The following is a 17,591-nucleotide window of genomic DNA, read 5'->3' on the forward strand; positions in this document are numbered from 1 at the left end:
TTTCTAAACAGCCTCTGACCTGAGACCAGTGAAATTCTTCCTTGGCCCCCAGCCCCCTTCTCCACCACTGAGCCATTGCCTGGATCCTTACCAGCCACTTCCCATCTTTTGGGATTTTCAAAGCCAAACACAAATGAAGCAAAAGGCAACCTGAACTTAAGTCTCTCCTGGATTGTCCAAAGTGTTCAGACTGATTTTTAACAGAACAAAAATAACCAGCAGCACAAGAGGAAGGCAAGGAAGGACTCCAGGGCCTGCAGGTTCTGAGCACACCCCTCTACTGAAGGGGGTTTCTTCAGTGCCCCTTTCCTTCAGGATTTTGTTAGTCCAAGCCAGGATGACACTTCCATGCACTGAGTCCTTCAGTTTTGGACACAAAAAGTACAGCTGTGCCTCTAAGTGACAACAGGAAAATCCCCATGGCCTTTTCCACACAGAATTCAAGGAGAAAAGAAAGCTCCCCCCAGAAGCCAGCTGGACTTTTCCAGTCTCCAGAACCTCTCGGTTCCATCCCCATTTCAGACCTCAGCAATGAATGAAAGGATTCTCCCAGCCCCAGACACCAGCAGGCCCTGTGGATAAGAGGTCTAAGGAATGGCAGCACCACCTCTGCCCAGGCCAGCACAGCTCCACACCCTCCACTGAAGGCTGGCCCCAAAGGCTGCTTGATAGTGTGCATAAAAGAAAGAACAGTTAAATAGGGGATTGGGGGTTTCCAGGAGAGCTTTTCTGAAGTCCAGAGGGGAACTCCTGGCTCTCTGTGCCTTGCAGGCAAAGGTGTCCCATCCCCATGTCTCATTTCTAGGCAGAGAGTGACACAAGTCAGAGCTAGCAAAAAATGAGCAGCAGAATTCCCTGTGAGTCTGGATTTACCACCCCAAAGTTATGCCTTTATCTAAGGATACTGAAAAGGAGAATTCTGCAGCAGAAATGTGCAACTCCCCTCTACAAATGAACCCACAGCTTTTTTCATAAATGTTTTTCTCTCCTGAGTGGAAATTTATTCCCACCCTTGTGTACCCATAGTAAGATACTCAGCACTTTCACACAGTTCCAACCTCTCTGCCACTGCCAGTAGCCCTGTGACAAGGGGCAGCACCAAGGCACCACCCTGCCAAAACCCAGGCTCAGCCACTCAACACAACAGCAGGAGGAGTCTCACTTTGTCCCCTACAGGTAGGAATATCTGACAGAAGAGAGTGGAGCTGTCCCAGGGAACAAAAGGTGGCAGTAACACCCTGGAAAAAGAATACACAGCTTCCCAAGGTGCTGCTGCTTCCCTGCTGCCTCCAGCCAAGCTTGTGGAGAGCAGAACTGCAGCCACCACTCAGGGTGCAGATGAGCCTTAGTTCTAAGTTCTAGTTCTAAGTTCTAGTCCTAAGTTTTTAGTTCTAAATCTCAGGTTTTAGCTTTTTATTTTCTTTTTTTTTTCGATTTTGTGCTGCTTTGGTGTGTGGGTCTGAGTTTCATATAAAGGGATTATGGAGCCATTCACCACTGAACAGAGCTCCCCAAGCTGTGTTTGGTGCTGTTTAAAAATAAATTTAAAAAGCAAAAATAAAAAAGAATCAGAAATGGCCATGGCTCAGTGAAGGGTAGGAAGCTTCTGCTGTCTTCTCCCAGGTCATGACTCACAGGATGTGTCCCCATTGTGGGCAGAGTGAGTGGCAGATACTGACCAGAGGGGACAGAGGGGACACTGCAGTGCCTTTACCTCACTGAGCCTCTTCTGTGCTCTGTGACAATAGCTTCAGCTCTGGTGCCAGCTCAGACCTGCAGTCAAACAGCAACGAATGGGGACAGGGGAGGGAAGGGACAGCAGGGGACACAAACCTGGGCCAGCAGCTCCCTCAGCACCCAGCCCTTACCTGGGCACACCTACCTGTCTGCCTGGCTGCTCTGGCTCAGTGCTCTGAAAGAAAGGCCATAGGACACAGCATGCAGCACCCCAAACCCACCCCCCCAGTCCTTCAGAGGCAGCACCGTGCCCTGAGCCAGTCCTACCTCTCATCCAGCTCCTCCAGGCGGCTCTTCACCGTGTGCGCGTTGTTCTCCCTGGTGATCTTCTGCAGGAGGTAGAAGGTCTGCTGGAACATGCGCAGCAGGTACTCCTCAAACTCCATGGGCACACAGTTCTTGGACATGAGCTCGTTGATGCAGGCCATGGCCAGCACGCCCAGGCGGCCCCGCTCCTGGCCCAGCAGCGCGCTCGGGCTGCTGCCGTTCACCGAGGACATCTTGCGCGCGCGCGTGTCGCAGCCGAAGCGCGCGAAGTGGAAGATGGTGGTCAGCAGGGACGGGGTGATGCTCGTGGACAAAGGGATCCAGCTGAAGAGGTGAGCCAGGCACTCCAGTGCCAAGGAGCAGATGTATTCACTGTCTGTGTCCAGGATGGGGATGGGCTGGTTCAGCAGTTTGGCTGCGCTGGGGCTCTGCAAGAGGCTACTCAAGAGGTCACCTGGGGGAGAGAGGGGTGCAGTAAAAGTAGGGGGACAGTAAAAATAGGCTACCCCTACTTTTAGGGGGGGCAGGAGATGATTGAGATCTGACTCTAAAGCTTTGGAATGCTGAATGCTCTACAAGCTGGGGACAGAGTGGCTGGACACTGTTCAGGTGGAAAGGGACCTGGAGGTGCTGGTTGACAGCCAGTTGAATATGAGCCAGCAGAGTGCCCTGGTGGCCAAGAAGGCCAATGGCTCCTGGCCTGCATGAGGAATAGTGTGGCCAGCAGGAGCAGGGAGCTCATTCTGCCCCTGTACTCAGCACTGGGGAGGGCACACCCTGAGAGCTGTGTCCAGTTCTGGCCACTCAGTTTGGGAAGGATGTTGAGATGCTTGAGTGCATCCAGAGGAGGGCAACAAGGCTGGTGAGGGGCTGGGAACACAAATCCTGTGAGGAACATTTGAAGGAGCTGGGGCTGTTTAGCCTAGAGAAGAGGAGGCTCAGGGGTGACCTTATTGCTCTCTACAATTCCTGAAGGGAGGCTGAGGACAGGTGGGGTTGGTCTCTCCCACCGGGCAGCACTGACAGAACCAGAGGGCACAGTCTCCAGCTACAGCAGGGAAGGTACAGGTTGGATATTAGGAAGAAATTTTTCACTGAAAGAATAATAAAGTACTGAAATGCTCTTCCCAGGGAGGTGGTAGAATCACCATCTCTGGGTGTGTTTAAAAAAAGACTGGACATGGCACTTGGTGCTGTAGTCTAGGTGAGAGTTGGACTTGATGACCTTAGAGGTCTCTTCCAACCTCATGATTCTGTGATTCTGTGATATTATATTACATTATATTACACTACAACTACACTACATCATACTTACTTCTAACTACTGAAAAACTCGTGGCTGTCTGCCAACAGTCCCCACACACACACACACGTGGATCTAACTGGTCAATGAATCAAAACACCATCACTAGAATCCAATCAAGCAATCCCTTCAGGTAAATACTCTTCCAACACATTCCACATGGTTAAAAACACAGGAGCAGCAAATGAGAGAAGAATTGTTTTGATCATTCTTTTCTCTGCTTCTCTCACAGCTTCTCTCTGTTCAGAGAACACGTGAATACCACAGAGGGGTGTCAGGCAGGGCATGAACTCCCAGCTGCCCAGCCCAGGGCAGGGCCAGGGGCTGGACTCTGAGGATCCTTGTGGATCCCTCCCAACAATCCTGTGATCCAGTGGGTTATTTGGCTGAGAGGAATTGGTGATTTCTGTTTGGGAATTAGCCTCGCACAGCACTTCTGGCCTCACCAGGCAGGGCTCTCATGGTATTTCAGGAAATGCAAGACCATGGGGTGTATTTTAGGAATTTATTATAAAATTCTATCCCCCTCCAAGGCTGAGCATCCTTGATGTAAGCTTGGCACATCCCTGTTACACTGAATGTCACAGACCAGGCTTCTCCTGGCCTGTGACACTTGTGGTGATGTTCCCAAAAAGCTCACTCAGGCCAGCACGGCTTCCCAGGGACCAAATGCCATGGCAGGCACAGATCACATCCCCCAGCCACATGACAAAAGCTTCCCCAGAAAGGTGGAGTCTGAAAAGTTTGACACAGCCTGAGGATTTGTCTCCCATGACTTCCTCCAGCCTCCAAGTGAAGCCACAGAAAGTTAATATTTACAATATCTCGTGACAGAGTTTCACAGCTTCACCACGAAGCTGCTGTGTTTGGGGTATGCCAGCTGCTAGTTTCACTTTCTACCCAATCAGGAAACAGAAATAATCCCTGCTTTCACTTTCTTTGTGTCAGTAGGCTTCTAATGCAGCTCCTGCCCAGTTTCTTAGACAGAAAGAAGATTTTGCTTCTGTTGTTATTTACAGAAAGCCACTCAAACCCCTCCATCACCTTTAGTGCCTTTCTACAAAGCCTTCATTGCTCCTCTGCACCTACTGCTACTGAAAGAGCAGAACTGCAGCCACCACTCAGGGTGCAGATGAGCCTTAGTTCTGATACCTCAGGTTTTAGCTTTTAATTTTTTCTTTTTTTCCAATTTTGTGCTGCTTTGGTGTGTGGGTCAGGCTTTCATATAAGGGGATGGTGAACTCTCTCTTCACAGGGTAGGGAGACACAACAATTCCTTCTCTGAGGACCAAGGACAAAGGATCCAAATCTCAGGCCCAAGAGCACAAACAATGTGGGCTGAAGAGAGAAAAAACGAGGAGGATGGGACTGCATGGGCTGGGGCTAATTGGACAATTAACTCCAATATGCAAATGGACCAAAACTTACAAAAATGTGAGATCTTGAGGCCAAGCCCTCTTTTGCTTTCGTCTTGGAGCCATCCAGGCACAGCCATGGCTGTGGCTCTGGTACTGCCAGGGTGTGGCCTTTAAAGGCTCTTTTAATAAATATCCTCTTTATTCCCCTTAACTCTGGTTAGCCTCTAGTTCCAGCTGCTTAAGGATCAGTTCCACAGAGCAGCACAGCAGGGAATTACTCCTGACTGCTGTGAGCTCCCTGCAGAAGGATGTGGAGAAGCTCTGAAGTTAATCCTGCCCAGCCCAGGGTGAACTCCCCCCTCACAGCAAGAGGGGACCACATGCACTCACCTTCCATGTGCCACCTCTGACAAAGCCACCAACAACCCAGACACTCCCTTATCCCTGGTGGCCTCTGCTTCCTCAAAAGCTTTTGGAACCCAAGGGGCAGCCCCAGCCAGGCTGCCTTTCCCACAGATGCTGCCCACAACCTCCAGGCTTCCACCTGCTGCAAAACTCTTCACCTTCCCCAAGTTGTTCAACACACTTCTTTTCCTTGAGTACTTCATCTTTAATAACCTTTCCATCTTTAAAAATCTTGCACTTGCTGTGCTACAGAATCTGAAGTTCTTAGAGAATCTGAGTGATTTTTTATGGAAGTGAAACATCCTGACACCAGCAGTGCCAAAATAACAGCTATGATTTACTGAGCTACTTCCAATGTACACAAGAGCCTGAGTGATGAACACATCCCTCCTTAGTCCTCATTTTTCACCAAGATTGATGTCTTACATCACTGAATTCATAATTCCCTGCCAAGCCTTATCATTGCTTCTTTCTCCTGTGCTCCAGAAACTGAAAGCATCACGTGGCTCTGGCTGAGCAACACAATCCTGCCCTTCAACCTTAGCACTGAACCTCCTGTGGGGACATTCACACCTGGGCACATCTGTACTGCTCATACTGTGCTTTTACAGAGCCCCTGAAGCTCAACCAGGCCAAGTGCACCAGGGCTGGGGCAATCCCAAGCACAAACCCAGGCTGGGCAGGGAACAGAGTGAGAGCAGCCCTTGGGAAGGATCTGGGGTGTTGGGGGCTGAGAGCTGGGCCTGCCCTGGCTGTGAGCACCCAGAAACCCCCCCTGGGCTGGGCTGAGCCCTGGTAGGGGCAGCAGTGGGGGGGATTCTGCCCCCTCAGGTGAGACCCCACCTGCAGAGCTGCCCCAGCCCTGGGGCCAACAGCAGCAGGACCTGGAGCTGCTGGAGAGAGTCCAGGGGAGCCCACGGAGATGCCCCAAGGGCTGGAGCCCCTCTGGAGCCAGGCTGGGAGAGCTGGGGGTGCTCACCTGGAGAGGAGAAGGCTCCAGGGACACCTCAGAGCCCCTTGCAGGGCCTAAAGGGGCTCCAGGAGAGCTGGAGAGGGACTGGGGACAAGGCATGGAGGGACAGGACACAGGGAATGGCTGCCACTGCCAGAGGGCAGGGCTGGATAGGATATTGGGAATTAGGAATTGTTCCCTGGGAGGGTGGGCAGGCCCTGGCACAGGGTGCCCAGAGCAGCTGGGGCTGCCCCTGGATCCCTGGCAGTGCCCAAGGCCAGGCTGGGCAGGGCTTGGAGCAGCCTGGGATGGTTCCATTCCCAAGTATTGTTATTCTTTTAAACATTCAGTTCAGCCAACTCCACAAAAAGCAATGAGAATTAAAGATTCTCATATTTTAATCCATGCACAGCAGAAACTCTCAGTTACACTCCTGTAACTCACAGCAGCTGGTTGAAGTGCTTTGCACACAGTTAAATCACTGAAGCTCTGGGGTTCAGGGATTTTCAATGTCTTTGCAAACAGGTGACAAATTCACAGCATCAGCTGCATTCATGCCCAAGCAAGAAACTCCCAGTGACTGCCTCAGTTACAACTGCTCCTGCTACTCATTTGTTTGCCACAGGTGAGGGAATATTCCTGAGGAAGGGATTTATCAGGAAATGTTCTATAAATCATGCAAAGACAACATTTGGAAGCTGAGACTCTTGCTGAGTAAATCCTACACCATGGCAATAACTCAAATGTTGTCCAGCTTGGGTCATTAGCAGAGTTGCTTTGCTTAAGTGATATGAGAAATGAGTTTAATGTTGTCTTCAAGTGCTATTTAAAACCCATGCAAGACTTGCAAGTAACCATTTCACTCCACTTCCCCGTGCAAATGAAAAATAGGAAGCAGGGGTTTTCCAAGTTCCTAAAGAGAGCTGGGCTCTGATGGAAGATATTAAACATTTATGGGGACTCAGGAGCTTGTTCTGCCTCTTGGAATACCTTTAATCTCATCTGAATGGAAGAGTAAAGGGTGGTGGCCTCACTTAACAATGAAAACATTCAAGAGTCACCAGTACAAAGGAATTGAGTCTCAGGGAACACAAAATGAGCAAGAATGGATCAGAGGGAAGCACCTGGTGTTCCTTTTGGAAGTGGTGGAATCATCATCTCTGAAAGTGTCCAAAAGCCATGGGGATGTGGCACTTGGGGACATGGTTTAGTGGTGGCTCTGGCAGTGCTGGTTAATGGTTGGACTCAGAGTCTTTTCCAACTTTAGTGATTTGGTGACTTCAAGAAGTGGAAGCACAACCCATTTTAACATGGACACAGCAAAGACACAGTACAGAAAAATAAAACTGAGAGAGTTTCACACAAACAAGTTTGCACAGGCAAAATGAAACTTCTACAGGCACAGCTTGTGTGGTCCTGGTTCTTAGCAATTATCCTGAAAAAACACTGTGTGAAAAGTTTGTTTGTTTTCCCTGAGAGGGGAGAAAGGAAAGGCCAGCACAGAAGTGCAGCCAACTTCCAGTTTGGAAATCTGATCCCCAGTCACAAGGGGAGCACACAGGTGGATGAAAGCTGCTTCAGCAATCCCCAGGGGACTGAGGGACATCTCCAACAGGCTTCCATGACAGCCAGCCCAGAATCTGTCCCACCAATTCCCTCCCCCAGCACCATTCTTAACAATTGACACCAGAAGCTTTGATCTTTTCTGTAAATATTTCCTGTCCAAACTCTTCCCAGCTACAGCAAAATCCACCCTCCCCCTGGCAAGCCAGAGGAATATTTCTTCCCATTAAAGTCTGTGGTTTGTATATAAATATAGAAATATCTTAAGCTCCTGTACAGGAAAGGAGCACTCAAAATGCTGCTCAAACTTCAGTGTGAAAGGTTTAGCACTAAGCAAAACACTGCCAACAGCTTATCAGAGGCAGCAGGCTAGAGCTGCCTGCTGCAATCTGGCCACAAGGAAGTGATCTGCAGCTCCCAGGGAACTACTCAAGGTCCCAGAGACAAGGAAATGTGTGCCAAGGACAAGGACAGAAAAACGTGTTCTCCATTTCAGAGGTAACTAAGAGGTAGAGATGTCAATGGGTTAACCCCAGATAAGCACTCATACAAAGGTCTAACAGGAATAGATAGAAAAATGTTCACAATCACAGAATGCTTTGGGTTGGAAGGGACCTTAAAACCCATCCAGTGCCACCCCTGCCATGGCAGGGACACCTTCCAGTGTGCCAGGCTGCTCCAAGCCCTGTCCAACCTGGCCTTGGACACCTCCAGAACTGGAGCAACCACAGCTTCTCTGGGCACCCTGTTCCATTTCACAGAGCCTTGGCTACCTTTATCTTCCTTTTTTCCAGGTAGAATTCAGTTTTGCTCCACTGGCTTTGAAGTGCCACCAGCTGGAATTCAGGGGACAATGCCAACCCCATGCAAGGCCACAGCCTTGGGGCAGGGGGGCTGCAAAGTTGCTCAGAGGAAAAATGTGCCCAGGTAGGCAAGAGGGCAATGGCACCTGGCCTGGACCAGCGCTGGGGTGGCAGCAGGACCAGGGCAGGGACTCAGGGACTGTCCCCTGTGCTGGCACTGCTGAGGCACCTCCAGTCCTGTGTCCAGTTCTGGGCAACTCCCAACACTGAGGGGCTGGAGGGTGTCCAAGGAAGGGAACAGAGCTGGGGAGGGGCTGGAGCACCAGGAGGGGCTGAGGGAGCTGGGAAGGGGCTCAGCCTGGAGAAAAGGAGGCTCAGGGGGGACCTTGTGGCTCTGCACAGCTCCTGACAGGAGGGGACAGCCAGGGGGAGCAGGCTCTGCTCCCAGGGAACAGGACAAAGGGAAATGTCCTTAAGTGCCAGGGGAGGTTTAGGTTGGATATTGGGAAACATTTCTTCATAGAAGGGTGGTCAGCCACTGGCACAGCTGCCCAGGGCAGGGCTGGAGTCACCATCCCTGAGAGGATTTAAAAGCCTTGCATATGTAGCAGCTGGGGACATGGGTTAGTGGTGGCCTTGGCAGTGCTGGAATAACAGCTGGACTTGATGACTTTAGAGGGCTTTTCCAACCTTAACAAGTCCCTGATTTTAACTCACTGTCATTAGAGCGTTTTGCACTGAAATTTCAGGGAGGTTTCTGCCATCTGAGGACAACAAGCAGCTCTGTGGGCACATTTTAATGACATTTGCAGTGGGGCAACCCCACAGTGCAATTCGTTTCTTTGTGTAGGGTTTTTCTTTCCAATCAGGAATTTGTTGGCCTGTGAAAAGCTTGGGAAAGGGTTATTAGGAGAGGTCAGACAGTAAAGGAAGGAATCTGTGCCTGATACTGCAGGTTTAAGTACATGGAAATCCCATCTTGTAGCTTTTCCTTACCACTTTCTCCTGAGGTTGGTGATGGTGGTGGAGTGGCAGCAGTAGCACTGTGCTTATCCCAGATGCTCTCCAAAATACCTGGCCAAAGAGAGACTTTTCAGAAGTGCCTTCTCAAAGATCCACACTGATCCAACAAACACAGCACAGACTGCAGGAGAGCTCTGGCAGAACACAGCTCCAGTGCTCTGGGAGGGACAGAAACACTGCACAACAGCTTTGGGCTCACTAAGGGCACACAATCCCCTTCCCTCTCCATGGAGAGAACTCAGCTGCTCTGCTGCACCAGTTGGTTCATATTAAGTTGGCCCAAGTGCTGCAGGGCAGAGCTGAGTGCTCACAGTGCAGCAGCAGCCACTGCATCACCCCCATTGTGCTCAACAGATCCCCAGTGTCAGAACCCAGGAAATTCCTGTGAGGACTTGAAACCCTGGCAGGGGGCTCAGAGACCTTGGCACAGAGTCAAAACCACCTGTGCCTTTGATTTTAGCCCATGGAAACAATTACCAACTTGGTGTGAAAGGTTACAAGCCACAAGAGTTTGAGTGAAATGTTAGTGAATTTATCACAAAGTGAAAATGTAGAATTTTAGAGGTTTTAGAATGAGAGTTCAAAAAACAAGATAAAAAAAATGTAAACATATTCTGTCTTTCTCCCTCTTCTTCTTGGCCTCCATCTTCTGCTGTAATAGTAATGCTTTTAAATTAGAGTAAAAACAAACTGTGTAACATAAGTGATAAGTATTAGAAAATTATTAAATGTAAATAATGTACACATAGTTTTTAGTATAAAAAGATAACACTGCCCTGAGGGCAGTCAGTGTGCCATGAACCAACGTGCTAAACACATCTCAACAAGTGAAAAAAAGACAATGTATTAAATAAGAGCAAATAAACAACCCTAAGAACGAGAACCAAAAAAATCTGTCTTCTTCTTCAGTCTTGAAACTGAAAAAAAGAAACTTTCTAACACCTCCAAGTCATCTCAACACCAAAGGCCTCATCACCCCAGGAGTGGCAGCCCAGCTGTGGGTGCTGAGGGGACAGCCAGCTCAGTGGCACAAGGTGTGACAATGTCCTGGGCTGACTATATGATGCTTTTATTCCCAATTGTCTGTTCTGTTTATGCTGAATAATAAGTTTTACACCTTTAGGACTTGTTCCAGAAAGTGAAGAAAAAAAAAGAAGGAGCAGCAGTTTGTTTTTATACACTGCACTCACTCCTCCACATTCCTGCTCCTGGACTGTGTTGTCTGCAGACAAACAGACAGCAGGACAGAGCTCTCCTTTGTTTGAGTTAGTTTTAACTAACTAAACTAAGTTGTTTTTTTCCCTTTTCTTTGAACCCGTTTAAGCCTACTCTGAACTGAACACCAGAAGAGCACCAGCAGCTAGCACCTGTGCCCACGGCTGGGTCTGGCATTTCCAGCACTGGAGGGACTGATAAGAGAGTTCTTTGTTTTAGTCAGTTTTAACTAACTAAAGCAAAGAAATTCCTTAGACTGAAAGGTCTTTTTTCCCTTTTGTTTAAATCTGTTCAAACCTACTCTGAACTTAACACCAGAAGAGCACTGGCAGCTCGCACCTGTAGCCCACTGGGCCATGGCATTTCAGCACCAGAAAGACTGATAAGAGACTGAATTATCCAAGCTGCAACTCAGGGAAGGGACTTTCTGAGTTTGTCATCTCTTTTAGAGCAGCAAACAATTTTATTGTTTAATATTGTTTAAGTTTTAATGTTTAATAAAGAAGTTTTTTTCCACTTTTCTCCAAAAAAGTATTTTCTCCCGAACCGGTTGAAAAAAGAAACCAATTAAATCTGCTTTCCTAGAAGAGCCCCTTTAACAGTTGTCTCCAAAACGTGCCCTGAGGCAGGACAAACAGAGCCATGTACCTGTGAGGAGCCCCAGCACGGTCTGCACCTGCTCCAGGAGCAGCTTGCGCAGCTCCTCCTTGCGGGCCACGCTCAGGTCCTCGCGGGGACACGCCAGCTCCTCCGACGTGGTTTTCAGCATGATCAGCCCCAGGGGAGTGGTCACAGGAGACTGGATCAGCTGAGGAGCACAGTGATGAGAGCAGTGTGATGACAACATGCACTGACACACAGGGATTAGCAACACTACTCCCAGTTTACAACAGCTTCGCCACTGAGGGCTCTCCAGTTCGACTTCCCCAGACCGAATCTCTGATGTGGCAACAGCTCCAGCCCCGTGGGAATCCCTGGGGTTTCAGGAGAGCTTTCATAATGTCATTGCATACAATCTGTGTCCCAGCAGGCTCACAGAACAGCCTGTCCCTTCTGCCTGCTGCATCCCCTGCCCAGCACCACCTCAGCACAGCAGCTCAGAGCTCACAGCCCAGCAGGGCCCCCAAAAATCCCCCCCTTCCCACACAGCCCAAAGGCTGCAGCCAGGAGCAGATGCCACCTGAGGGATCTGAGCTCCCCTTGCACCTGCACTGGATCTCAAACTGAAAACTGCATTTCCCTCTGTGGCATTCACACTCTCTGAAAAAATTCCTTTGCCCAGGGTTTTTCTCCGAGGAAGCTGAAAGGCAGCGAGAGAGGCCTCAGAGAAAAACAATTCTGATCTCATTTGCTTCTCCTGTGTTGTGCTTGTCTAGAATGGATTTGGAGATGGTTTACCACAGGTGATTGTTTCATTGGATTCTGCTGTGAGTTGTTTTCAGTCTTTGGCCAATCAGGGCCAAGCTGTGTTGGGACTCTGGAAAGAGTCAGGAGTTTTCATTATTATCTTTCTAGCATTCAGGAAGTATCATTCCTGTATTCTTTACTATAGTATAGTATTCTTTACTATAAAATAGTATAATAAAATAATAAATTAACCTTCTGAGAACATGGAGTCAGATGCATCATTCCTGCACCTGGTTACAATATCCCCCAAAGACAGTAACTTCTGCCCCGTGCTGGAACAGGACTGGACAAAAAGCTGACTTGTGCCTTCATCAGCCACAGGCTTACTAAAGACTTCTTCAAGTGGGACAAAAAGTTTTGTTTCCAGCTGAAGGACAGCACTGCTGCCCAGACACATCCCAAGTGATTTATGCACTGCTCCCTCTGGGAGAAAAAAGTCCAAAGCCAATCCCAGTTTCTACAAGTAATCCTTGAAGCCATAATTCTGCAATACAGGCTGACTTTGCTCCTGATTCCTTGACCCTCCAAAGGAGAGCCAGGCTGAGTTAACACTGCTGAAAACAGAGAGTTTGCTGAAATATTTGGGGAGAAAATAGCCCATCTAAGAGCTCTTCATCTTGGCTTTTGAAAAGGAAGTCCCAGACACAGGAGTAGATGGCAAAGAACTCAGTGAAAAACCCAACTTGGTGGTAAATTGTGAAGGGACTGAAAATCATTTCTCAGGTTATTTTCTGACAAACCCAGGGAGTTTTAGCAAGACCAGGCACTGGTACCTCAGTCAGGCTAAACAAATTTTAAACCTCTAAGGAAGCAGTACTTTATGTAGAATTACTGGCTCCTCACAATGACAATACAATATCCCAATTTACCTTTCTTCTCCACCCCTCCAGTGGTTCAGTAAAAGGTTTAGAGACTACTCAGAGTACTGGGATACAATTTCATGCTGAAGAACAAAGAACATGCTGCAAATGATCTCAGAAGAAAGTCCTGAGACAGGGCTCATCTGCAATTCTAACAGCAAATCATTCTGCCCCTGTGCTACTCTGCCTTCTGTCAAGGCCCTGGAATTCAGCATTACTGGTTTTCTTCCACTTTCTCTGAACATTTTAGGAATGTGTCTGCCACATAAATTAATTTATGGAAACATTTCCCTCCACTGCTGAGCTCACAAGGAGAGGCTTAAGAGAGCTCACCTCAAGTGAGCTCTGCAATGACTTAAGATAACCCCAGAGTGCTAGAAGGGCCAGGAGAGCTCAGGCTGCCTTTCAGTTCACATCCAGGTGAAATGAGAGGCAAAACTCCACATGGACACAGTTATCTCCAAGTATTTCTTGTCAAACTGACAAGTGAGGCCAAAACTGCAGCATGTCCCACTCCAGAACAGTGAGAAAAGTAATCACACCAGCCAGTGATGAGCTCTGCAGCCAAGACAGGGTTTTTTTTAAATTTTGCAATTAATACTAGATCCATTTGCCTTAACAAATAAACTCCTGCCACTCAAGGACTTGGATTTCAGTAACTGCCTTGTGGCTTGGCCGTGGGCTTTGCTGCATTCAAATCATGTAATTATGTCAGCAGAAAAAGCCTGTGCAGCACTTCAGTTTACACTCAGCCTCTTTAAGCCAATTAGGAACAATTTTAAGGGAACTGGAGACAAAATAATCCAACAAAAAGAGGTTTGCACCAGCCTGGTGATGCTCCAGCAGCAGCCTGGCTCAGGATTCCCTGTAAGGATGCTGAGTTGCACCCAACATTTCAGCTAATGCCATGGATTCAGTCAGGATCCCCAGTTCACAGCTGAGCCTTCCTGCAGGAGCCCTCCTGAACACCCCAACAACACCCATTAGTGACCTTATTAATGAGGTACCAGAGATTTTGGGGTGTCTTTGGTAGTTGGATGAAAAATCTGCACCAGCCCCATTGAGAAACTGCCCTTTCAGAATCAGTGACACATTCATAATTTTATTGACTTCTGTTTTGTTTAAAGGACAACCCATACTCCTTGTATTTTCAAGACCTAGCCCATAATATTTAAAATTCAAAGTGAATACTTGTGGCACAGTATTGTTCCTTCCCCAAAACACTTTTAACACCGGAGAGAAACCTAACACGGAAAAGGTTGAGAGTTCCAACAAAATTAAAAAGGAATTTACAAAGCAACATCTACCATTTGATCTTCATCAAATAGGGGTTTCTTTACCCCTACTCAAGGAAACAAAAAGATGTTTTTAAGGGAAAAGCTGGCTCCATGCATGGGCAGGGCTCTCACCTGCAGGATGTTGGTGAAGAAGTCGTGGTAGAACATGGGCCAGTCCTGGCGGCCGATGTCCACGATGACTTTGCAGAGCTTGTTCCTGATGAAGTAAGGCAGAGTTTTGTGGTGGGCCAGCAGCAGCTTGGGCAGGCAGCTCCTGATCTCCATCTTGTCCTGGGATGGCACCCCCAGCCACATCTTATTGATCAGGTTCTGCAAAAGGAATGGACATCCCAAATGAGCTCATCTTGGACATGAGAGAAACACTGGGAGAACCTGGAATCTCAGACTGGTTTGGGCTGGAAGGGACCTTAAAAATGATCCTGCTCTCACCCCTTGCCATGGCAGGGACAGCTCCCACTGTCCCAGGCTGCTCCAGCCTGGCCTTGGGCACTGCCAGGGATCCAGGGGCAGCCCCAGCTGCTCTGGGCACCCTGTGCCAGGGCCTGCCCACCCTCCCAGGGAACAATTCCTAATTCCCAATATCCCATCCAGCCCTGTCCTCTGGCAGTGGGAGCCATTCCCTGTGTCCTGTCCCTCCAGGCCTTGTCCCCAGTCCCTCTGCAGCTCTCCTGGAGCCCCTTCAGGCCCTGCAAGGGGCTCTGAGGTGTCCCTGGAGCCTTCTCTTCTCAAAGGCTGGACAACATAAAGCAGGGACAGAGCATCTGGCAGAGCAGCTGAACTCATGGCCCAGGACTGGCAGTGCCACAATGGAGCTGAAGTTACTGGTTTAACTGGTTTTGGGTTGAGCAGAGCTATAGTGGCAGGCACAGAACCATTTCCTCTGTCTTTTAACCCTGGGCACCAAGGGTTCCCCCTCTAAAGGGGGAAGCACAGCCTTGGATGAAGCAGGAGAAGAAAATCAGGGAAGGAGGTTTGGCTTTCCAGGCCTCTGATGGCACCCAGGTCCCCTGAAGCTGAGCTAGGAGGTCACTGGAGCAGGCCCTAGCAGTGACAGGGCACCACTGCACAGAAAGCTTTCAGTCCACTTAAAGCCAGACAAAACCCAAAGGAAAGCAGAGTTACAAATTGCTTCCCTGCCCTGATCCATTTAGGGCTCTGGAGCATTAGGAGCTGAATCTCTTGGGATAACCCAGAGAGGAGGTGAAGGTCTGTGCCCATCTGCAGCACTCAGCCTGCAGAAAGAGAATGCTGGAGATCACAATCATAGCCTGGAAGAAACCTCAAATATCCAAAACTGGAAGATGATGAATGGTCAAAGGAGATGCAATCCTCAGCAGGATGCACTGCACCAGCTCCCAGTGCAGAGCCACGCAGGGATATTTATACAGAAATTCCTCAAAGAAGTTGTTTTTGGTGTTTCCTAGCAGAGAAAACCCACAAGTATTGCTTGAAAACAATGGCCCAACCAGCTGAGGGTTCCTTGATGCAAGTCCAGAATCCCAATAAAACTGGAAGATGTTTTAGCTTTAACACCCATCCTTCCATGCCCACTGTGCTCTGTCCTGCTCCTCCACCTGCCAGCAGCAGCTTTCTCCCTGTAAATGCTTTTGGGAAGATATTTTCATTTTCAAAAAGCAGGAGATGAAAACAATTCATCTGGAAGGGAGTCAGGAGGAGTTTTATTCCAAATCCACTGCTACCTTCCTAAGCAGTTTGGGAAATCCATGTCCTTGGGCAGTTTTGGGAATGATCTTTGTGTTCACATCCCCCTGACTGATCCAGCAGCCAAGGATGGCTGGGGAAGCTGCACACTGGGCCAGACCTTGGCTCTGAGGACCAGTTAATGTCCAGCCTTGCCCCAGTTAATTTTGGGAATTCAAGCTCCTCCATGGAGAGATCCTCATGTCCCAGCTGGGCTGGGGACTCTGTCCCTCCCTCTGCACTTGCACAGGAATTTCTTTATTCTGGGCACAATTAGGGTTTTCAATGCTCCTTTTGTCCCCTCCAGGGAAGGAGAGGCTCAGTAACCAAAATCCATAAAATATCCTGAGCTGTGGGATCCACATAGGATGATCCCAAGGATCACTGAATCCACCTCATGGCCTTGCACTTGTTTTGCTTGTCAGGAAAATCAGTGGGACACCATGTCCTGAGCAGGAATAATTCCCATCAGCCCTTTTTGAGGGGAAGGTAAAGCAGAATCAATTTGCAGATGGGGCCCAGACTCCCTCTGCAATCCTTAATAAGTAAAATTAATATTTAAGAGAATAAATCAAAAATGATGTGGATAATTTGTAAAAAGAATACAACTTTAAGCACAGGGTTTTTATCTAAACATGTATTTGATCTGAAAAGTGGCCCTGTGCAAAGGCTGTAAACCCCTCTGATTTAGGGGCACAGCTCAGAGTGCACACCCAGCTAAGGACATGACACAAATGTCCCAGACTGAGGAGTGACATTGGCCAAACCCCAGGACATCTGCACTGGTCACTGAGAAATCAGTGACACACCAGTGCTGTCCACAGAACACTTTTGTTCATTCCAGGGGACACAGAGATCAATATCAAACCTTTTAACCCAAATTTTCCTCTTTTATCACTAGATGAAGAGTGGGATGTGGCTGGCTAAGAGAGACCTCACCTCTGCAGCCAGCACAAGTTTGCAGGATGCAGTTCAAGAGCAGCAACCACAACTACAAAATGTCAGAAAAATAAAAGCAGGTTTGCCTTCCCTCTCAGCACTCAAAGCCTGCAGGAGCCAGGAGCAGATAATCACCCCCATATTTCTGATCATAAAAACAGCATAAAAGCAATAACACCCTTAAAAGCATCGTGCAGAAACTCAAGCAGCCTCTGAAACTGGAGGTAATTTGTGCTTAGAGCTGCCAGGAAATGAATTCTTCAATTTGTGTACAAAGATTCACATTCTCCCACTCTGAGCCTGCCATTAAGCAACCTCTCTGGCAGAGAGCAATAAAAGCATCCTTCATCACTGTACTTACCAGGGATGCCATTTCAGACAAACATCTCCCCCCAAAAAATCGATTGCCAGCTCAAACTGCACCAGGCAGAGCAGTGGAGGAGCTGAGGCCTCACCTCAAACACTGTCAGGCTGTACATCATCACATAATCATTCCTTGTGCTGGACAGGAAGTACAGGCAGAATCTCCAGGCTCCTATCTGCTGGGCAAAGTTATTTAAAAGCTCCTCTGCAAAAAAAAAAAACAACCAAAACCATAAAAGTACATAAATTACTTGAAAATGTACTTCAGTTTTAATTTGACTTTGATGTAAAATATTCCATTAAAGTTCTTTAGCTGTAAACAAAGCCATAACAATCTATAGTGATAGCACAGCAACTGAGCAGGGAAGAGACCCTGTGTTCAGGGAATGACTCAACC

At 48.4% G+C, this 17,591-nt stretch overlaps 1 protein-coding gene across 2 annotated transcripts in view; it reads right to left on the reverse strand.

Moving 5' to 3' along the window:
• Positions 1-17,591, reverse strand: part of XPO6 (exportin 6) — a 64,619-nt gene that overhangs the window by 29,491 nt on the left and 17,537 nt on the right. For both annotated transcript variants that reach the window (XM_066560987.1, XM_066560986.1), the window contains exons 3-7: positions 17,287-17,399; positions 14,303-14,500; positions 11,275-11,434; positions 9,385-9,462; positions 2,005-2,458 (exon numbers count right to left, since the gene is read on the reverse strand). In XM_066560987.1, coding sequence (XP_066417084.1) covers positions 2,005-2,458; positions 9,385-9,462; positions 11,275-11,434; positions 14,303-14,500; positions 17,287-17,399 — 1,003 coding nt within the window. The remainder of the gene's footprint in view (positions 1-2,004; positions 2,459-9,384; positions 9,463-11,274; positions 11,435-14,302; positions 14,501-17,286; positions 17,400-17,591) is intronic.

This window comes from Molothrus aeneus, chromosome 16 (assembly GCF_037042795.1).
Source record: "Molothrus aeneus isolate 106 chromosome 16, BPBGC_Maene_1.0, whole genome shotgun sequence".
NCBI classification, from domain to species: Eukaryota; Metazoa; Chordata; class Aves; order Passeriformes; family Icteridae; genus Molothrus; species Molothrus aeneus.